Source organism: Epargyreus clarus, unplaced genomic scaffold, assembly GCF_041222505.1.
Source record: "Epargyreus clarus isolate Ecla_fem2 unplaced genomic scaffold, WU_Ecla_fem_2.2 ptg000003l, whole genome shotgun sequence".
Lineage (NCBI taxonomy): Eukaryota > Metazoa > Arthropoda > Insecta > Lepidoptera > Hesperiidae > Epargyreus > Epargyreus clarus.
The window spans coordinates 1,983,531-2,008,038 of NW_027332211.1; the positions used below are offsets into that span (position 1 = coordinate 1,983,531).

The 24,508-nt window shown below is 32.5% G+C and overlaps 1 protein-coding gene across 2 annotated transcripts in view; it reads left to right on the top strand.

Moving 5' to 3' along the window:
* The window catches only part of nAChRalpha6 (nicotinic acetylcholine receptor alpha6), a 50,685-nt gene extending 26,653 nt beyond the window's left edge, over positions 1-24,032 (top strand). For both annotated transcript variants that reach the window (XM_073083034.1, XM_073083025.1), the window contains 8 exons: positions 9,554-9,734; positions 11,795-11,870; positions 12,003-12,197; positions 12,813-12,899; positions 15,775-15,884; positions 16,140-16,366; positions 16,882-17,085; positions 17,383-24,032. In XM_073083034.1, the coding sequence (XP_072939135.1) occupies positions 9,554-9,734; positions 11,795-11,870; positions 12,003-12,197; positions 12,813-12,899; positions 15,775-15,884; positions 16,140-16,366; positions 16,882-17,085; positions 17,383-17,467 (1,165 nt within the window). In that variant the 3' untranslated portion in view covers positions 17,468-24,032. The remainder of the gene's footprint in view (positions 1-9,553; positions 9,735-11,794; positions 11,871-12,002; positions 12,198-12,812; positions 12,900-15,774; positions 15,885-16,139; positions 16,367-16,881; positions 17,086-17,382) is intronic.
* The last annotated feature ends 476 nt before the right edge of the window (positions 24,033-24,508 follow it).

The window sequence follows — 24,508 nt, forward strand, 5'->3', positions numbered from 1 at the left end:
TTAAATTGATATTGTGTATTCATGGAATGTAAAATAATGTATATCATGTAATCACTATGTAATTGAATAGTAAGTAATAATTTTTTGTATAAAATATAATTAAATCATAGACAACAAATAGTTAAAAGTATAATAAAATTGGAAGTGTTATAGAAACGATAATAATTTTTAAAGTTTAAACTTATTGTTTATGCAATATTTTTTCGTGTGTTGCATATGGACTACCAGCGTAGGTATTTACAATAAGCCCACTACATATTTTTCAATTGCCTCCGTAACCACACCTTTTTAAATTGTGTAGTAGTACATCTAGATTAACATTTAAAAATTATATAAAGTAAATAGCTATTTTTAAGAAATAACATAGGTGTATGAAAAATGTCTACAAATTCATGTCGCAAAGTCATAAGTGAAATAAATAAGGATATCGTCCTGGTTTAGTATCAAAAGAGGCTGTTCATAGTTTACCTGGCTCCAAGCCAATAGTTCGTAAGTGATGTTTATAACTATGAACGTATTTTCTTGGAAAATCTTAAAAATGTATTTTATTACTTGGCTTCCTGGAGCCGTATTGAATATGGCATCCAAACCTGTTAGCGTAAATAATAAATTAAATTTCGAAATTGTTTTGTTTGAGTTTTTGTTCACTACAGAGATAACTACTTATGAGGATATTTCTTTAATTACATTATATATAATACTTAGGTTAAAGTAAAATATTTATATAATTCCGCGAATGTTTAAATAACTTACTGATTACTAAAACATTATAATTATACTAATATTATTACTGTATGCTTGCTGTATGTAAATTCAAATGGTTTCTTCATACAAAAAGTGTTACTATTTCAAATCGTTATAGAAATATATGAAAATATGATTAATTTTAGTTTAAATACTATTATTAGTATTAAGAATAAAAATATGTTAAGTATTAAATATACGTGAACGCTTATAAATATCTCGCTGGCATTAAAGGGTTAAATGTCACCAAGTACTAAACACGAGTATAATCCTTTATTACACCGTGCAACAATATTATGGAACAGTGTCTCCCAGTTATTAGCGCTTATCTGGCAGTAAGCCAGGCATTAAGGTAAGCGATGATGTGCAATATTCTGCAACACACCCATTTTGGTGTAGTGAATATGTAGTGTAGCTTAGCTTGAGTTAGGATGTGATACAAGCTTGCAATTATCTTACCGCCCATCGATTCTGCTAGGACATGTCAAGTTGATAGTAGTTTTATTGTAATCAATGATCTGGTCGATGTCTTCACAAGCTCTCCGCTAAGCTGATAAGTTTCAGGACTCTATGTGTCTTAGATCCTCGTAGACGTCTCAGAATATCTGAATGCCTTCGATGTATGAGACAAAATCATTTCTTTATTATTGAATTTATTAAGATCAGCCTGTAAAGTTGACTTGAAACAAATATGTATATGTAGTGCTTAATACCACTTCATTCCAGTGGCGACAGGCAAAAATCAGTTCCTTAAAATAGCTGCTTATGTTAATTTAACTGCATCAGAAACCAAAGCCAGACTGCCATATGCTAAGTAGGCAATATCTTATATTAACTTCAGCAGTGTTCAGTGACCTTAAGTATACTTGGACTTAACATGTTTTGAATAGACAATGTCCCATCCACACAATGTTCTAAGCGCAGGTGCTCACAGTTCACAAGTTACAAAACGTTGTCGACAGGTAGAGGTTTCTTTGTTTTACGTTAGCGTTTTGTACGGAATCATTTTCAGCATAAGTTCACTCTGTATATTGACGTTTACTATAGAGGTACTTTTTCGTGAACTGTCATCAGTGAACTGTAGCACTACCATGAGTTTACAAAAGTATTATTCGCTAGCGACTGCGTAAAATAAATGTATGAAAAATTGTACAGCGCCTCTGGTGGTTACTCGTAGAACTAAAATCCGTAGTGGCGTAACTCGATACGTAAAAAACCTATCGAAATCAAATCGCTAGCGAATGTCATTATGATCTATTGCCATACAAATTCGGTCCCATGAGTCATTAATTTGACAGACGTTGTCAAGAAATACCGTAACGATAGTAGTTAGCAAAATGACAATAGTTTTCTATTTACAATTTCTATAGTGGCGTTTCTATGCCAACTAATGGTAGTGCTACTGAAGTATACTTGCCGTGTACGTTTGAATAGACAATGTACCATCAATACGTTCTAAGCGAAGGTGCTCGCAGGTCGTAGGTTGTCAAGAGAGCGTTGACAACATCAAGTAGTTGTTTGTTAACTTTTGTATCGTTTGGAATCGTTTTCGTTTGGTACTTTATATTGTTAACAACTCTCACACTATTTTTTTACAAATTGTGTGTTATTCAAAAAAATATTTCGATCCAAAATAGCACAAATTTTTTTGTGTGAAAGAGCAATAAATATCTCCAAAAGCAAAATAAATAGCCCATCAATTTATTGTCATAAACTTTTGCCTTTATAATATTAGTAAGGTAAGAAGTAAGAAAACTGCACCAGAAATCAAAGCCAGACGCAGCCATATGCTAAGCAGACAATAAGTGGCATTAACTCCAGCGTGTTCGTGTTCAGTGAACTCAAGCACACTTAGACTTAACATGTTTTAAATAGACAATGTCCCATCCGTACGTTCTAAGCGCAGGTTCTCACAGTACACAGGTTACGAAGTAGTCTATATCAAGTAGTTGTTTGTTAACTTTTGTATCGTTTCAAATCGTTTTCGTTTGATTCTTTACCATTACCAACTCTCACAATAGTTTTATAAATTGTTGTCTATGTGTTATTCTGATTTATACAATATGTTACTGTAAAATTCCATTCAAATTTGCTAAAAAGTTTTTGTGTGAAAGAGAAACAAATATCTTCAAAAGCAAAATAAATAGTCCATCAATTTATTCTCATATACTTTCGCCTTTATAATATTAGTGATATATTATTGGTAATATTAGTAGTATATTATTAAAAGGAGTAAGACAACTCCAAAAGCAACCAAAGCCAGACGCAGCCATATGCTAAGCAGACAATACGTGGCATTAACTCCAGGGTGCTCGTTTTCAGTGAACTCAAGCACACTTAGATTTAACTTGTTTTGAATAGACAATGTCCCATCCGAACGTTCTAAGCGCAGGTGCTCGTTGTTTGCAGGTTACAAAGCGTTGTCGTCAGCGGTTTGTTAGTATTTGTCTTTATATTACGATAAACTCTTATAATATGTTTGTAAATTGTAGTGGATTACTTAGTCAGATGTATATAATATATTATTGTAAAGTTCTTTTATTCTTTCTATTATCTTAGTTTTTATAAAGTTCTGTTATTATTTTCTTTAATTTCACCAAAGCCGGACGCAGCCATATGCTAAGCAGATAATAAGTGGCATTAACTCCAGCGTGTTCGTGTTCAGTGAACTTAAGCACACTTAGACTTAACATGTTTTGAATAGACAATGTCCCGTCCGTACGTTCTAAGCGCAGGTGCTCGCTATACAGGTTACAAAGCGTTGTCATTCATCACATTTATTTGTCAGTATTTTGTATGGAATCATTTTCAAAATAGGTTCATTTTGTATAGACATTTACTCTGGCGGTATTCTTGTTCAGTGAACTTATGTGCTCTTGTACTAACGTTTTTTGTATAGACAATGTCTTTTCCGCACAATGTTCTAAGTGCTAGTGCTCGCAGTTCACAGGTTACAAAGCGTTGTCTTCGTCACGTAATTAGTTGGTTCTTCTGTATACAGAAACAATGTTAAGTGTCTTGAGTATAAAATGTTTAAAGTAACACCTTCTATGCCACATGTTCAATGCTAATCTGCCAAAAAGGCGGTTGCTATAATTTTTTCTTCAATTTTGAATGTTTTGGTAAAGTATTTAGATAATTCAGTTAAAGTCATGTGTATATATTATTCATATTTTTTTGTATAACTTAATTATGTACACAAAGAAGGCAGTTACTAAGTGGTGACAGCGTATTTTCGTAGCTAGCACACAAACTCAGTTTTGACTAAGTCGTCCCTAAGTCCGCTAAGCGTAAACCAATAACATTGTGTCATTCGAGAAGTCGGACCTTGAGTCTGGAAGAATGCCAGTTTGGAAACTTCAGAACTGAATTATCTATGATTTGTGAACGTGTCTGACTTTCAGAAAATACTGGTTGAAGTTTCGTTTAAAGTTTCCTGCTAAGTGGAATTGATGAGATACTTACCTGATTGTTTTTGTTTGTCAAAAACTAACTTTTCTATCTGTGGAAGTAATAGCAAAAAAATGTTATTTTTCATACTCTTTTTGAACGTCAATTTAGTATATAATTCATCATTTCATTAATTCATCTAATTTAAAAAATGCTTATCGTTTATCTTATTTCGAATGTTTTAAATAGATTCGAGAGCCTCAGTTACTAGTTTTTTTAGTAATCATCTAAGTTACAATGTAAAAGAGTTCATCCCCTATAATGTATTTATTTTACCAAAAGAATTCATGGACAAAATTTCATTCTTCCAAGCAAGCTAGTTTAATCCGTAAGTTATCAGTCAATCACTGTTATTTTTAATAAGTAGATCCTCAAAAGAGCTATTGAAAATAAGTTCGGGATTTTTCCTTGTAACAAGCGAAGCTAAGTATTCCCATCTAACAAGATACTTTGGATTTCCGTCATCAACATAATCAAGGAAGTTTCAAGAAAGTTTGCCAATAAAGATGTTACAGGACGTTGTTCGGAGCCCAACGTTGCATGACACCCACTTTCCTTTGTCACTTCGGTTGATGCAGAGTAATCGCCTTCATAATACGCATCACAAAGTTTTACGTTCATGAGGTTGTTTATATGATCGAGGTGCATTCTATTCCTTTCAGCATCATTGACATTCTTTAGAGTTATATTGGCTCTTATCCTGGCAAGGTGTCTTATAAGATTAAGACCTTGCTTTCATACCAGTTCTAATGTTGATAAGAATTATGTTACAATTTTTACAGAACTCAACCCCTATTTGGCTTTGACACTTTTTAGGAAAACCTACTCGTGTTCGATAAAATCCGTAACAAGGAAATCCGTAGGAGAACGAAAGTTACCGACAAACCTCTCAAAATAAGCAAGCTGAAGTGGCAATGGGCTGGCCACATAGTTCGTAGGACAGATAACCGATGGGGTAGGAAGGTCCTGGAATGAAGACCACGTCTCGGCAAGAGGAGTACCTACCGCTGAGTAACCGCTGAATCCAGAATGCTCAAGACCGGTCGGAGTGGCGTAGATTAGGGGAGGCCTATGTCCAGCATTGGACTATTAAAGGCTGGTGGATGGATGGACTCGTATTTTATCTCTTTCTTCTAAACACGAACTAATCAATCTCCTTTTCTCATTTTTATCGTTCAATATTTTGTATATTTATCCTTAAAGCTTTACATAGTATGTAGTTAATACTTATATGCTCATTATATGTAGCATACGCTTGCGTTCCATTAATTAAAGCTCGGTATCATCTTTCGTTATCAGGTAATTGGTTACATGATATGAATATCAGGATACGTATAATTATACGTATTATTATATTATATGTATCATCACAAAAATGAAAAATATTTGAATCTGAAATTCAATTTTATCTGTCTGTTAATTAATTAATTCATGGTAGTGCGTATTAATTCGAGGATTACAAAGCTGTTAGGTCCAAAAATTACGGATTTGTATTATGCATTTTAATATTAAAATGGACTGAGAATTTTATAAAAAACACGATGGTTGGTGACTAGCGTGGTGAACTTTAATTATTAAATGTCATGTTACATGACCTGATGGTAAAAGAAAAGCTTACGAAGAAACCTACAAAAGATCTTCTCTATCGACAGGACTGGCAAGAACCATATTTTTAGTCATTCAATATCTTCCACTTCCCTATGCTCCGACAATGCGCTTGACGTGGCAACTTATTACTAAATTGTCAACAAATCCTAATTAATATCTATCACCAAAATGTTCAAGACATATGATATCCAGAATAAATTAATTCTGTCGAAAGTAAATCCTACCAGCAATTGAACTTGTAACATAATTTGCATTCGAGATTTCACCACTACAATTTACATACAGCATGTCATCGGACATATCAACTACGTGTCGTGTGTCCTAGCTGGAATGCTCGACACCGGAATACTCGTGTTTATGAATGGTTTGTGTCTCCGAGAGCTGGCGGCCTGCCAACACCGTATCACGCTAGACCCGCGATACACCGTCACGCAGTGCAGGGACCGCGTACTAACGTAGGGCGTTTGGCCACCGCCGCTGTCACCCGACTGTCACCGAGAACGAGATTATTTCGGCAAACTTTAATATGACGTGACGACGATCGTTAATCCACTGCGATCGAAAAAGCCATTTTATTTTGTTCCAGCTGGCACGCGTGTGACGGCAGAGTGTGGACAAGTTCAAACTTATTTTATATTGCCGGTATACCGGCTCGTCAAAATCTCGGGTACCGATCTAGCGGTCACGCCGATCTATTCGAAATCTCGGCGGTTGGGATGACGTTGTTCGGTGTTCGGCGGCGGTGGACAAACGCCCTAACTGTAGTGATGTAACTGGACTGTTGTCACAATACTAAGTGGCATTGTACTGTACATGACTCTTCTCTTTGACCCGAGCTGGCCAACTGCCAACGAATAAACTGGCACAACAGGTCAGTAATGAAACTGCTATCGACATAACTAAGTCGGTTAAGGTACGCGGTCGCTTCAAGATTTGAATCCCTGCAATCTTTGAGATATTTGCCTTTGTGATATTGAATAGCTCTAATAGCGACATCAACTGGACCAGTTACGGCGTAAACGTGATCGTACTATAAGGATCGGATGTTGGTTCGAGCTGATTTGAATCGGAACCACGTTTCAGATATTTGGAAGCTTCGCTGAATATCATGAAGATTAAACTAGCACTTTTGGTCAAGCTCTAAAGGACGTTTTGCTGTGGAGCTGAAATTGGAACTTTTCCCATCGCATTATTAATAAAGACATTTTAGTACCTTGTAAAATGTTACTTTGATGTTTTTCAAAGACACGATTATATAATTTCGAAAGTGCTTTTATTAAGTCAACGCCTTAAAACTTCGTCTATATTTTCTATCAAAGCTACGGTTTTCGATTTCGCCGATAATTGAGTTACTCAAGTCATAATTTTAGAGTAAAGAGTAGACAAGGACCAGACTTCGATCTGTGAGAGCAAAAAACCCAGACTAAAGATTACAGCTCAGTGCACTTCAGCCCGCAGACATCGTAGACAAATAACAGTTAAGCTGTAGTGCAGTACCGCTGCAGGTTGCAGACAGCGTAAGCACTAAATGTATCATTTATCCCTTGAAAAAGGAATTTGGCGTACTCGTAATTTAGTTTTACTTTACTTATACTCGAGTTTTTTTATAAAGAAAGAAAGATTGGTTACATTTCAAAATTAGTTATTAAGAATGTTATATTATTATAGTCTAATATTATAAGAATGTGACATTAAATATATACTTCCTTATGTATCTATAGTATATCACGAAACTATCTATTCATACTTTTTTGGATATTTCACTATATATTATGTTATTTTTTATTTTGAGACCAATATTACCAAAATCTTTTGCAATTGTAATTGTATAGTATAAAGTAAAATAAGTTTGAATTTATAATAAGTACGAGTAAATGTATGGGTTGTGTACATTCATAATAAAAAATACTCTACAAAGTTCTTTACATTTAAATAATAATTTCTGGATTTATAAAATTAAACCTCATAAATTTTAATCACCTCTTTTCTGTTTAATATGAAAAAATATAAATATTTAATAAGCACTTTGAAAAGCGCTAGATGCTTTTCACTTTTTTGTAAAAAAGCATTTAGCGTTGGTCGTTGCGGCCATTTCAAGAATCATGTTAATAAAGATGAACTTTTACATATCTCTTTGCACCTAAAAATGTAATTTAATTTCTTTTTAACATTTTATTGCACTAATCGATTATAATTTTATTTTAAACGCTATCTAAAATTTCAGATACAGTGACAACAAAGTAGGAGGTCAGTCCGAATGTGACGATTGGTGCTTGAATATTACTTTTATTTGATCCAACGTTATTATTTTTTATTTAAAAAGCAACAATCGTTCGCGATTGTTACCAGATCTCCTACTCATTGTTGCCACACTTGAGAATAAAATAAAGGTACATGGCACTTTAGTCGCTGATTTGAAACACCACGATCATCGTTTCGCTTGACCGATGTCTATTTTGACATTTAATTTAGCGCCGATTCCTTTTTTTAATAGAAAGAAATCTTTCTACATCTACGCAAGCGAAGGGATGATTTCTGATGCTGTCAGTGGTAAAAATTATATTAAAAAGTTTTTATTTATGACAGCACAGTATAATAACCGTCCCAGATAAAACCAAAGCACTATAAAATTGAAAATAAACACCTTTAAACGTAATTTGCTATTAATTTCCTTTTCGCTTGACACAGTATTAATAAAATCTATGTAAACTGTAAATAAACTTTACCTCCCAAAGCTTCCTTTAATAGGTGTATTGTATTCATTTTGATAGATATTTTTCTCATTTTTTTAAACTTTCTATTGCAATAACATAAATAATCAAATTAATTTTAAATTATGTAATTATTACTTATAAATCACAGTTAAGTAGGTAAATAGATTCATTAACTTGAATTAATGTATTATCTAAGCACATAAATTATAAAGAACTAATTACTTAGTTGAAACACTTGTAATGAAATTAAAAGGTCCTTTCCGTTTAGAAAAAGCTCTAAGGCATCTATTTACAATTTACGAAGACTTTATTTGAATCAGCGGATTTATTTAATTTATTCGTTGGGGATTCATTAATGTAATTCGTTTTGGGATTTCTTTCTGAGCTCGAGAGTAGTATTGTGTTGGAAAATATTGCTTCTCATTTTATTATTTATTTTAATATCATTTTGGTATAATGTTAATGTGATAACATACTTTTTTTGTGAATTCATAAAGATACTTATCATTCTACACTAACAAGAAATCCATTACCATGTGTTTATATAAATTTTAATTCAAAAAAATTATATACATTTAGTAGTCAAACACTGAATTGAATTTTATGGCTACACTTATGGATGTAATTGTATTTCGAAATATCGTCAATGCTATACAATATCAAAAAATATTTTTTTTAATACCTTATGAATGACAATTTATTTGAGAGCTAACATACCAAAAATTAATGCTGATATTTTTACTTACGAGTACATTAATGATGAACCTATCGAATAAAAATATTCGCCCTCGCATTAAGAATATTGAAGTTTTCGAAGTCCAATAAAGCCATTTTGTTATTTTGACTAAAGTTAAGGTAAGATAAGATAGTTATGTTACTTCAAGCGATGGCCAAATCGATTTACCAAGACCAGGTGAATTGACCTCGCGTCAAGATGTAGTTGCTACAGAGCTGGGAGATACGTAGTGGCACCTGTGACCTTTATAGACGGGCCCTAGCCCAGCAGTGGGGATATAATGGGCTTTACCTTTTTATAGTGCTGACGAGGGTTTTGACGGGACGTACCAGACGAACGTGGTGGTCAGAAACAACGGCAGTTGTCTGTACGTGCCCCCGGGCATATTCAAGAGCACATGCAAGATAGACATCACGTGGTTCCCCTTCGACGATCAACACTGTGACATGAAGTTCGGTAGCTGGTCCTACGATGGCAACCAGGTACACGTCTGTTAGGTTTTTAGTTTCTACGTTTTCAGCCGAGGTTCTGACTTACTATTCAATAGACATAAAGTCACATTTTGAAGAATTTTATCAATTTGTAGTGATAGTTATTTTTATGGATACATTTTTAACACAATTTCTATAATAATGAAAAAAACTAATAATGATTGAATTTTTAATAGAATTAGACCAATGATATTTAAGTATACATCATATAAATATAAAAATAAATACAACGCAGGGATTATAAATCGTTAAACTAATAGGGAATAAGCAAGGGAACCATGTGAGAAACCGGGATATGAACTATCCAAAACGTTTTGTATGTACTATTTTGCATGGAGCAAACTGATCTTAACTTACGGAGCACTTTTTCAAATTATTAATTATGGTTATCTAAAATATCCATTTCTTAACCGCCATACGGGACTATTTTTTTTTTAATTGTCTTTTTGTTTCTGAAGATGTATTTGACAAAAGAGGTAATATAACTGTGAAAAGCGAAAATATAAAATATACTGATGTAAAGACATACCTCTACAATTCTTGTCTAATACATCTTCTAATATTAGTTTAGATTCTAATGTTAGTCTGACAGTACTTAGTTTATTCGATTGTGTAGTAGATGAAAGCTAGGTCCCTCAGTAATTCAACATCTGGTATGAATGAGATAAGAACATTAGGGTTGAAGTCGGATTAAGGGAAGGATTACTTTGTTCTGGAATTGTGTTTGAATGGAGGAGAAATCATTTTGATGAATGAATCAAGGGTATAAAGGAACAGTCGAGTTAAGTCGAGGTCGGTTACATGTAAAGGGATTAAGTTGTGAATGAAGGGTTTCGAAATAGTTTATGCGACACATAATTTTCAACTGACATGCGGTACTCGTAAATTTTTGTAAACACAATTGTAACAAGTATGTCCAAGTGTGTTTCATTGTGATAAATATTGTTTAATATATTGTGTGTTACAATCATTACCAATTTTTTATATTTTCATACACATGTATATCATATTAAGTTTCATTATTTATATTTCCATACAAGTGTGAAAGGGTCATGAATGTGATGTTTATCTATATCTTTTTTATCATAACTTTCTTTGGTGCTCGTTGTTTGTCAAATCTTAGTGATTCTTGGCACGTTCCATCCATGTGTAATTTGAGATCTTCTGTCATTATGAGGCCAAGTCCTTGTCATCATCAACTTATAATTTACAATGCAAGACGTAGCTTCTGAAAGGTTCACCAGTGTGTTTTACTATTAATATAGCTGCATGACTTTGCACGTAGTAGATACTTTCGCAACACGAAGCTTGTCTGCGAACTTATACTTTTGTTCATTTAAGGATACCTGTACCTTTTTCAAGGCTACTTATTTTTATCCTTCATTTTTATTTAATCCACATAAATTAAAATATCGTTTTGTGGACAATTTGCAAACAATTATTCAGTTCAGTTGGTATTCATTTGTACTCGTATCATATTTCTGTCCTTCAAAAGTACGTGCTTGCTTACGTATTGCTTAATTTAAATAAGAGATAAATATTAACATTGGCATGCATTTAAAAACATCACATTGTCAAGTATATAAATGAAAAATTTAAATAAAAGATTTTATTGATGTATAATTTTTAATGTATTGTAGGTGTAAGTTGAAAATATTTCCGTATGGCAGGTAATATAAAAATTGAAATTTGGGCATGTAGATTTTGTAGTTCCTTTACCTTGAAGAACTGTGGTTCTCACGATTCCCTTAGACCAGGTAGTATATTATGCTTGATCTGATCAAATTCTTAAGAGACAGAAGGATAATTTACACGATCCTGCATGGTTTCAGTTTCTTCTCGTAGGTTTAATTCATTCTAGAAGCAATGTTTCCTACTTAAATAAACACATACAAATTTCCATTGAATTGATACTTATTATTAAACCACCTTACTATTTGAAAACTAACCCTTTGTGGAATCATTGCTTTTAATATCATAATAGATTGAATCACCTTGTAGTTAGAAATAGAGTTCGTCAAACTTTAGATCTAATCGATTTGCTCTGACAGTTGGATTTGGTGCTCAAGGACGAAAATGGGGGTGACTTATCAGATTTCATCACGAATGGAGAATGGTACTTAATAGGTAAGTATTACTGTAAATTTTGTTCTAGATTTACAAGTGTAGAAATATGAAATGTGTTAATTGTTGTGGGATTTGTCTCAAGTACTAAAAATAGGTTTAATAATATGTGCTTTTTCATGTCAATCTTCATAGGTATGCCCGGAAAGAAGAACACTATAACATATGCTTGCTGCCCGGAACCTTACGTCGACGTGACCTTCACAATAATGATACGGAGACGGACTTTGTACTATTTCTTCAATTTGATTGTTCCTTGCGTGTTGATATCATCGATGGCACTCTTGGGTTTCACACTGCCACCTGACTCCGGAGAGAAACTTACACTAGGTGAGCATCTAGCATTAGCTATCAAACACTTTTACATGTTATAACAAAATATAAGTCTATCAAATATAGATATTAGGATTCGCGTACAGTTTTTTTTTATTTTCGATTTGAAGTTGCTTCGTTTTGAACTTCATTATCTGTTGTTTGTAATATAAGTTTGTCAAAAGCTTTATCGATATTGATAAATAAATTCGTAAAATTTATAATTTCATCACGAATTTGTAGTCTTTGACCGTTTTTCTGTACTTGGTCGCTGATAAGATGCATTACCTACTCACAGGTATCACTCAATAATCGACAAAAATACTTTTAATATAACAAGGGCGCATGTAAAGTAACACATTTGAATTTTAGAATATCGGAAATTATTTCTTTATGTATCTGTGTCTACCCGGTTTTATTCTTGACTATCAAATATTGGTAAGTATTGAATAGCGTAGAATGTGTACACTTTGTTTAGATACGGAATCTTCATCGTCATTACAGGACAGGTAAACAGTTTATACAAATACAATAAAAACCCAACACGTCTGCTTGGAGAGTTGTATCATCATAATCTTCTGCAGCAGGGTTTGCCGTTGCGTAAGTTAGGGTTAAAAATGTGTTTGATTTCAGGAGTCACTATTCTTCTCTCGCTGACGGTGTTCCTCAACCTGGTTGCAGAGACCCTGCCGCAGGTCTCCGACGCAATTCCCCTGTTAGGTACACTATCCACGCCTCACTCCCCTTTTTTAGTCCAACCCACTTCCCATTATGATTTTATTCTAACTATCTTTATTTGTTTCTTTCTTCGTATTTATGGCTTCTCCTATTTTCATACTGTCATTATTTTCGTTAACTTAAATAAAACTAAATTCCTTATTTTAAAACATTACAAGGAGTAAATTATGTACAGTTAAAGACTAAATGTTACGGTAAATGTTATTTTTGTTTCTGTATCAATTATAAACACGTCCGATTCTTATAGATATTGTTACAAAGCTTTGCTTCCGATATAACTTTCCTGGTTGGTTTCAATTTGATGAAACCATTAGTTTATATTTACTATCGTAACAAAAATCTTGGAATCGATTACGTGATTCTTTGTTTTTGCTTTGGTAATTTACGTTTTTGAGTTATTGAACACTTCAGGCCCGATACGCAAACGTCGTCAAATTTAAGTGACAAACTACGTACTTGCATTACAATACACACTATATGTAAATAAGGACTTTAATTTACACTTACCTTAAATTTGAAAGTATGCGAAAGTAACTCGGCCTCTGTGAATTATGTTAATTGCATATTATAGTTTAAATTTGAATACTACAATCAGCATGGCATGATAAACTGTACAAGTGATGGTCTAAGGATCGACGAAGGTAAGTAGCTTTGATTTTTTTCAGTGTTATTGGACCACTAATTACGTTTTTGTTTTTGTAAAGTCACTACTTCACGCAATCGATTCCATGTTTTATTTAGTTTTTGTACTTTTGGTGTTTTGTAACATATATAACTTTAACCTCGGCGATGAATCACCGAGGTTTCTCGGATACTTGGAGGGTGGTGTGGTTAACCATACAATGGGTATGGTTAAAATAATTACCTTAATAAAAATGATAAACTACTAACCGAGATAAATAAACCTTTTTAAATAATCCTCTCTAAAATAGCGTCTGCATGACTACTTCATTCTGTTTTGTTTATGATTTTACTTGAGCCCCAGCTACCAACTCAGCACACAAACAGGAAATGAAATCTAACAATGAGAGCAGTAGGAAGGTTTATCTGGATGGAACAAGCGAAGTTATTTCAGACGATTGTTTGCATAAAACATAAAATTTTCATAGTATTTATATTAATCTTTCCAGGTGTTACAATTCTTCTGTCGCAAACAGTTTTCTCTCTATTGGTGGGTCACGTTATCACTAAAACCTCAGAGGCAATTCCCCTGATAGGTGAGAAAATCGAGTTTGCTTTCAGTTTTATAAACGAAATAATAATATAAACAAATAAAAAGATTTGTGCTATGAATAGATAATTTGAAATTTTGGCAGTTGAAGAATGGGTCATGAGGAATATATAAATCTCAATATATGTAAAGGTCAATTAGTAATATTCCTACGCTCATTCTTGAAACACAAACTTAATAAAGATTTAAATAGAATACAGCTGTTGCTTAATTATAAACTTGAACAAGAACATAGTTCCTTAATTTTTCTCTTCTTCTAACTTGCATTTTAGATTCCTAACATCTATGAAAGTAATCTTCGCTTCGACAGTAGTTTTATCCGTTCTGTCAACACATAACAGATATTGCACTAACGCGCCATGGAAGTTTATTTATGTTCAAAATTTCCAATTTCTTGAAATTATACTTTACCTTCTTGTAATGTATTAAAATAAATGAACTTAATTCTTATTTTCCATTGTTGTCCATTCTAAAGAATATTTCATACCTTCTTGGGTTCGAGTTCTGTTCGTTCTTTTTCATTATTAGCCTTCTGATGAAAATGTCCGCTCGTGACTGCTGCCGTCAGATTTTGAATGGCATGTCTATTTACTAACACTAAAATACAATCTAAATGCACAACTCTACTAATTGAAAGTTCGTCAATAATAAACTAAACTAGACTGGCATTGCTTGTAGTTATCTAAGCAGATTGTAAAGTTGAAGGGGCATTTATATCAACAAAGTGGATGCGGGTAGTGGAAGTCCAGCCTCCAAGTATCTCGTGAACATTGGATCTCGCAACTTTGTTCGGTCTGTCTCTCTAAAATCATCTACTATTAAACATGCTGTAATATTGTCAAAGGAATTTAATATCGGCTCTTTGCGAGAAATATCCCTCCATTAAAACTCATAGTTCCTTTGTCAATATTGGATGTACCTGTAATAACACAACCTAAAGCTTTTTACTGAGATGCTTTTGTTCGTGTAAATATTTTTGTTTTACTTTTTCGATATTCAAATATTGAAAAGGTTTATTTGTAAAGTTAAAAATAATCTTGTTTATTGTAAAAAATTATTTCGCTTCGTTATATTTGCTGCGCTTTTTTGTTATGTAGAATGTAATTACTAGTTTTATAAGGTATTTTTGCTAAGTAAAGATAAATAATATTAATGAATTTTGTCTTAAGAATACACATACAAACGATTTTCACTCTATTTGTTACTTCTTACTTCTTATTGTATTCACAACATTCATTTAATTGACTTACAAATCATCGTTAGTAGTTTCTTAATGCATGATTGCTTGTGATCACGTGTTTATTTGGTATGGATGAAGTATTTTATTTTTGTAATATATTATATATTTAAGTAACATTATTCGTGTAAATACAAACCGTACTTAATTTTCTCCTTAAAATTATTTCATTACACCCACCTTTTACTAGATTTAATTTATATATAAAGCTTATTTTAAAATATATTAAAACTTTGTGTAATATAACTAACATATAAAATATTTACAATTAAATTAACGAAACGCAAAATAATAATTAATTAATAAGTATTTTATATATTTTTTAAATTCGAATGTATGGTAAATATGAAATCTATGAATAATGTACACCTTACAATTCTGTATGACAGGAACTTACTTCAATTGCATCATGTTTATGGTGGCCTCGTCTGTGGTGCTAACAGTTGTTGTGCTCAATTACCACCACCGAACTGCTGACATACATGAAATGCCACAATGGGTAAGTAAACGTAATTACGTTTTATACTATGACACTAATTAATTCTGCTTTATATGAGTGTAGGGCTGCCGTGTCAAGACACCTGACAAGACAGGTGTGGTAAGGCATTTTCACTTTTTCTATGGGTTTGTTTTTTATCTACAGTAATACTACTGTATCTGTGCTAGATTCCTAATAGGATTCCGGTTAAATATAAAATTGATTACAGGCCTACTTACAATCTAGTGCACATTTTCACTTACTTCCTTGATGCAGATAAAGACGGTGTTCTTACAATGGCTACCGTGGATACTGAGGATGTCCAGACCGGGAAAGAAGATAACACGGAAGACGATCATGATGACGTCACGGATGAGGGAACTGGAGCTGAAGGAACGTTCGTCGAAGTCGTTGCTGGCGAACGTTCTGGACATAGATGATGACTTTAGACACGTACCGCCGCCACCCAATAATACTGCGTCGACAGGAAATTTAGGACCGGGGTTAGAATTGAAATATCTTGATAATGCTTATTGCTTCTTAATTTAGAACTTGTTTCTTCTTCTTTCAAAATATTATTTACAATAATATATTTAGAAATCCTATAATGAAAATGCACGATTCAAAATATGAAATCATTTAATAAATTGTTAAATTTTACAAAAAATAGATATGTTTTAAAATTAGAATGACAATAGGTGGATAAGAATATAAAGCTAGATAAGAATCGGAAAAAATGATAATTATAACATTTAAATTTTCAAACGATTCTCAATATGAGGCGTGCAAGAATCTTTTCGAAGCAGACAAAAGCGTATTTCCATCATTATTAAATTCACTGTTTTTTTTCTACATTGCAAAACGTTAAATACGAGTATATTTTGACTTCATCCAACAGCAATAAAACACCATCACCACCAGGAGCCACCAAATCATTGTCCGCTATATAAACCATCTAGACACAAATAAATCCTTTTCGATGTTTGAAATATATGGAGTGCAATAAATTCGCAAGCAGGTGCTCAATATTCCGCACGGATTTCCGGCGCTCGTTCGTCCGGCCGTCCACTATGGAGGACGTGGGCGGCGGCCTGGGCTCGCACCACCGGGACCTGCACCTCATCCTGCGGGAGCTGCAGTTCATCACCACCAGGATGAAGAAAGCGGACGAGGAGGCGGAACTCATTAGTGATTGGAAGTTTGCAGCGATGGTTGTGGATAGGTATGTTCTTAGTATTACTTGTAATCCTTTTTAGAACCTAATAGGGCATTATTTCTCCACACAATTGGGTGAGTCCCCAACAGTCAATTCTAATGTAGATGGGTAAAAGAAGGAACGGATTAGTGGCTAACCCGTGTTAGATTTTCAAATCAGTCTCTGATAAGCTTTCGCGACGGTTTGACGATATAACGGTTTAACAACTTTAATTACCTAAAGAAATTTTATTTCGCGGGTTTTGGTCTAGTGCTGACTCAAGAGAGACAAATTTTTAATCTAAGTAATGTATATTGTCCACAGATTCTGTTTGTTCGTCTTCACATTCTTCACGATAGTCGCGACGGTGGCCGTTCTCCTATCAGCGCCGCATATCATCGTGAAATGAACTCAACCGGTCCCGGGTTCGATTCCAAACTCTGAGAGAGAAATAATTTTAGTTGTAATTGTAATTATAATAATAATTCTGTATAAAACTATTATAAAATATGTGGTTCAAACGCACACGGCTCCACTAAAAGTCGAAAGACGGTAAATATAACGACTTAATACGTTACTTAGCGTAGTTAAGTCCAACATGTAATTAATATAAAACGATTGTGATGTTGATTAATTAGGAAGTTATACGGATAAATGTTGATGAGTATAATTTGTTAAATGATATAATTATATTTCTAATTAATATGGTTAAATATATAATTAAAAGAGGTTTAGTTAAAGTTAACTTGACAGGAATGAAACATGAATGAAGTATAGATTTTTCGTTTGTAGTACACGCAATACCTATTTTTATTTTATTTTTAAACTTTGTTATGAAAACACTATCCTATTATTACGACTCAGTTTTTAAAAACAAACTTTCAAAATAGAAATTTGTAAGCGAATTAAATAGAATCCTTTTACAAGACGAGTGAGATCAGGGATGAGATAGAATCCTTTAGACGGCTCCCACACTAAAGACAATAAGCAAGTATCAACAGCAACGACGGCTTACAAAACTCAACAATAATTAAATTGTAAGTCTAGCTCATGTGTTTGGAGGGCAAAACATTAAAAAACTGGTATATCTAAAAGATAGCAACACATAAAATCTCGGGATATAGGTACCTAGTAGAGCTTTTATCTGTTTTGAATTTGGGAACAGGCAGAGGTTTACAGAAGTTGAATGTGTTGGTTGAATAGGCTGAATTCCGTTACGTAGCAGGCAATAATCTATTTCTTTTGTCAAAGGCCTTTAAAACATCTGTGTAGACTATTTAAAACATACGACCTTTTCCTTTAGTTACGTTGAAGTAGTGACTACATAACTTTCATTAGATGGTTCCCAATGTTACTGTAATATAGGACGCCTTTTATTATCACTATCGGTGAGGTCTACCGGTGTGATGCTATTGTGGTTATGTAGAATCTTGTTGTTAATATTAGGACTACCATACAATTATATGATGAGTGCAATTAATCTTTAGATATTAAAGTAACTGTGTAACTTCTTAATGCTATGCTAATTGCCTTTGTTGTTTGAGCCGTCTTACAAAAGCAAATGAGGGATCACTGACAATGACATTACCTTAGGTCATTAAGTAATGTACATAAAGTAAAGGATCAAATATTGTAAGTGAACGTAGCTTACGACTTAGATTACGTTAAGGTAAATTTCATTCAGACGGAATAAGTTTGGTTTCATTATTGGAAATTTGTTGTTGGCAGCGGCCGATTCTCATTTGAATTTAGTATTAGTTCGCGATTCACGTCTAAAGTCAGGAATTGTTTGCATTCGTGGAATTGATACAGAATCAAAATTGAAGGAACCAAAATAAAGGTAGTCGTAAACATTAGGGCTGATAAAATTGAACTAAATAAACTAAACGAAGTAAAATGAGTGGTGGCGATGAATCCTGCGTTTATTGTTACTGTATATTAAATATTTTCAGTATGTACGAGTATGGCAATTGATAATGTAACTGACATTGTATAAATATTCACTCCTTTAGCGATAAGCTATCTTCATATACCATATTATGTTACAGCACATCATTTTCATATGTAATCAAAATATTGGAATCAAGTCTTCTGAACGACATAATGCGTTAAGTAACACATAAATTAATTAATTTTAATTGAAATTAATATCGAAGTAATGTATGTTGTATTTGTATATAAAATTAGGAAATCTGAAAAAGACTAAATTTAAATTTTCAATTTAGGTATCGGCTATTTGCCTCGATGGAAATTTTGAAAGGCGAAATGATGTCATCGTTAGTAATGTGAACGTTGTAGGTAATGTTATAATGAAAAATACAGATAATGCGAGGAATAAAATTGAGAATGATTTAACGAATGAATTTGAAAAAAAATGGATGAAATAAGTAATAAAATAATTAAGGGGTAGATCGAATGGTTTCTATTTCAACATTCGAATACCATTGTGAATGATTGAATTGTTTCGAGTGCGATGTATTTAAAGTGCGCGTTTGTAATTGTCTTACTTAACCTAAGGCGTATGTGTATACGGTAGAAGAAGCAAATTCTATGCCTCGCAATATCTTTATCAATCTTCTTTAACAAATACAAATGTATTTCTAAAAATTACAATGCCGACGGCTTTTGTGCGTTTTCCGTGTGGGATATTTGTATCTAGTTTTGAAATCGGGGCATACATAAAGTAGAAATCCACATTAAAACATTTCCGGCCGTGGCTACATATTTTTGCGCTATTCTTTGTTACCCTTTAATAGGTTTTCGGCTTGCATTCTAATTTTCGTTTCGCAAAAAACGTTTTCGCCATTTCAGATATCTCGGGTACCGTACTACACATATCGGGGAAGTGGAATTTCAATTTTCTGTTCTTTGCATCAGCTGTCGCAAAAAATCTGACAGCTTGTATTCCGAATTGAAAAATTGAAGAATTACCGTCACTCAACCCAGAATATACGAAATTCTTGACTATCAAACACGGAAAACGAACATTTGTCCCAGGTTCCTCTTTTCAAAAAGATGACAATCCTAGCCCCTTAGATCTCGAGTAGGGCGACCCTTAGGTTATATATGTAGCATTAGCAACTATATCGTAAAATAGGTAAATCGTTTAATGATAAAACATTTATTCACGTCTTTATCTATGTCCGTTCCTCAATTTCTCTCTTATAGGTGTCGTGATAGACTAGTAAATGTCGTGTCCCTAATTTAATTAGGATATACTATAAATGATAAGAAAGCTCACTAATAATAGTGGTTAAATAGGTTAATATAAAATGAGTCTCGGTGTGTTCTTTCTAAACTTTTGTATGTATAAGATTTAGTTTATCATCGAATGTGGGTGGGATTGTGGATTACTAATTGTGTATATTGTAGCTTTTAAACGTTGCTTCCTTTCGGATTTGATTGTAATTTATAATTTGTTAGTAAGAATTGTATTGGTACTGCATTTACCGGTTATTTCGTGATGTCACTCTTGATATATTGTATATTGTTGTATATTTCAATTTTATATACGAGAGTGTTCCATATTATTGATTTTGTTATTTTACACAATATGGTGCTCAAATAGTATCGTTTTCGTTTTAGTTAAGTATAATGTATCTATTTATCTTTGAAATCTTTAAGTTGTTACATTGGCAGTTATATCGGTTTTAGAACCAAATTAATATTTTTCATTTATTTCTATTCGAGATTGATAAAAAAATGAAATAAATTTTATTGGTATGTTTAATTAGATTTGTTAGTGCCAAAAGTTTTAGAATTTATAAATATTGAATTTAGTTGGATTATAGGGGTATAAATAAAGGATAAAGTTGAGAATTTTATTGTAAAAATTTAATAAAAACGAACTAGGATCATTGTTAACAAGTAATTTAACGTTAATGTTGAAGGTAGCATTGGGTCGTGTCCGCGGGTCAATCAGCCAATATTAAAAGCTTAGTTTGATTAAAAATAAATGAGAGGTTGTGAAACAATTAAGGTATTCGTGGTTCGCGACCCAATGTTTTATAAAAATATACATTTAAAAAACGTGTAGAGACGATCTACGTTTAAATAAAGATAATATAAAACGCCTGCCTGGGACCGGGTTAGAGGATAACGTACAAAATGAACTGAAACATTATACACTTCTTCATGTGCAGTGCAATTATATTTCATGTCAAAATAGCTGCTTCCGCATACAACCTTCTCCTTTCTCATGAAAATCTCTTTTTTTACTAAAACATTAGACACGCGACACTTTCGAGTGACAAGTAACAAACGTGTCAGGCATAAATATTAAAGTAATGTGGAGTTACAGCGAAACTTGCACGAAACTCGCTTCACGTGTCACAAACTCATCTTGTCTTACGTAAGTAAATTATTATTTGAAAGCTTGCGTAAATCCCATAGCTTTTATAATAATTAAACAGTCATAAGTACCTACTTCTCAATAATTACCTGTTATTTTATTAATAAATTTTGGCGTAGTTATTTAATTACTCTATTTAAGTATGGAGTATTTTTAAAACTCTTTATATTACTAAATGTGAATTACTTATATGTACAAACTTTGAATTAATATTGTGAACATCAAAGCGGGTTTCGTGTTTCTTTTGCTGATTTTTCCAGAAAATAAGATATGTAATTAGCTCATTTTCTATAACTTCTAACTGACTTTTAATCTCTTCCCGAATTTCACTATCATTGTGGAACCACTTTACACATTATTTGAATACGTCTTTTACTAAAATAGACGATTTTCTAGTGTTTGTGTGGCATACCATGTACCATCCTACCTAATTAGTATTTAATCTTATCAAATTTTAGCGCATGTTTGTATTTTAAAATTAAAATTAATTATAAGAGTTTCAAATCATAAAGAATCCAAGTGTCGAGAGAATCTAAAATGAAGAAATAATAGTATAGATTAAGGTTACAATTGATATAACCATGTCAAATTATAACAACGATAACGTAGGTATATTTAATAAAGAGAAAATTAAACGTATCGTAATTTTGCTTGCGTTGACAAATTTTACTTACAATAGTCCTCACACAAAAATATCAAAATGCCACACAAATATAATAAATCGTCATATTGCACAACAGAAACTGAATGCTTTAATCGTGAAACAGGTATTTTGGACACCCATGTACATTCTTATCTCTATTTCTGTACTTCTGAATCCTGTAGTCTAAGGTTTTAACTACTTTGATTCATTACCGACTATTTGTAAGATTTCTTTGGATACATACATTTAAACTAAAAGTTTCAGTCATTATTGCTCGTTCTTTTTGTTTAACTTTTTCACTATAAATTGATGTCTTTAAAGCTTTTATCTCAATTTTCTCTCTTAACAATGAGCAAAATGATATAATATTACATATTTAATTCTAATTCATATTTCCTTGCGCTTAAATATAATTATCAACAACATTAGTAAAAGTCGCACAGAATAAGTTTAAAATGGAACCTAAAAAAAATCTATTTTCTTTAGATGCTACCGTACTGCCAAAATATTATTCAGTATATGTAAAAAATTGTTTGAAAAAATAAGCTATAGATAGTATTTCTTAAGAAATAATAAAGGACGTCTCGCTTGTATAATTGTATAATATTTATATATTTATTACCGCATTGAACCTAATACTGCCATTTTCGTTTAATTAGGTGTCATAAGAACTATAATTTATAAATAAATATTTCGTTCAAACATTGCTGCTACTGCTAGATATATTAAAATCATCATTATTTTTTGGATTTTATTTGCTGAAGTTATAAGCAAAATAACTAGACACTGGACACAAGGCCTTAACCACCCTAAAACATATATCTGTAAAGAACTTTGTGAAAAGCAAGAAATTTCTATGCTTACAAAGGTACTTTTAAAAAGAACTCAAAATGAAGCAGAAGGACGCAAAAAAGAGCCACCAAACAAATAAGCTTAAACGGAAGGTCGTATAGAAATTGGAATGGGAAAAATAACAATAGCAATTACGATTGGACCAACAGATAAGGCTTGGATCGACATTGTACTGGATTTGGAAGTACTTTGCGAAATTCCGAAACTAGAGAGAATTTCTACCGACCTGAAACGATACTATGGGGTACATATCGGTTTATAGTTGTAATTACTTCGAAACTAAACGACTCTTTTGTGGACTTCACTTAATTTGCTTCTGTTATCTATAGTAAGAGATAAGTTAATTGCAGATGTTTTATTTTTTGTATCTGCTTTTAAATAAAGTTTGAATTTTTGGAACTCCAATTTATTTTTTGCGTCATATTGGAATAAGCAGAATTTATCTTTGCGAATATTTTTTTTAATTGCTCAAAATGGAGTTTCATTTTCTGTTACACCTATTAAAAGGTTCTTGTTATCTAGTGTCCGTAGATTTTTATGGGATCGAGATATTACAATTTATGGGTTAATTAATTCGTTACCTATTCTTCATTAATAAAGGCGTTTGTGTCTTGTAAAATATTCTGATTTATATACTATGCTCTATTATCATAAGAATGTAGTATGATCCTTCTAAGTTTAAATTTTATTTCTTTTCCTTTGACAACAATTTTTGTAGTATCAGCTTAAAACTGTTATTCTCAAAATCATTCTACTGCACACATGGCTAGTTTATCTACTTTTACTGAATAACTGTCACCTCTTCACATGGAAATAATTATTTTTGTATGGCTTTCACTTAATCGTACTCCACATTGTGTTCCTGTGGCTTATCCATAGTCGAGATAATTAATTAAAATTAATTAAAATATGACTGCAGGTAAGATTTAAATACTACCAATGTAATGTAAGTTTATAATAAAAAGCCCCTATGGAGGTTTTTATAATAGTCGTCAATATAAAAGATGCAAAGGTAAATTTGTAAAAATATAAAACTCAACGGGTAATACGGTTATTCGTTAAATTGACTATCGTAAGTAGAATTCGATTTGTATAAAACTAAAATTAAAGCAATCTGATTTATACTAATGTTGAAGTTTTATTTCATTTATAATAATACCCCAAATTACATCTTAGATATTCATTAGTGTCACAAGTCGGACAACGACTCAGATATTTATACATAAGCAAGTTTCTAAAAGAATTTCGTCCTTGAAGATTCATCTTTGCTACGTATGAATAGACTAAAATCAAAAAACTTATTCTTTTAGGGAAATAGTTTGATGAATATTAAAATCGGAGAACCTTTACACGAGAAATAATACATAAGTAAGCGAAAATGACTCAGATTTCAACTTTCAGAGTATTGTGACACTGTTTATCTTGTTCCGATGAGAACTTGTCATTTGGTATCTCCCCACAACTGGGGTAATCCCCCAAGTCCTTGGTATATCCTACACTAACCTGATGGGTGGGAAAAGGCTCTAGTTAGTGAAAAAACCAGTGACAGATTTCTTAAACCGCCCATAGCGTAACGACAGCTGTCCAGTACTCTTAATATGAGT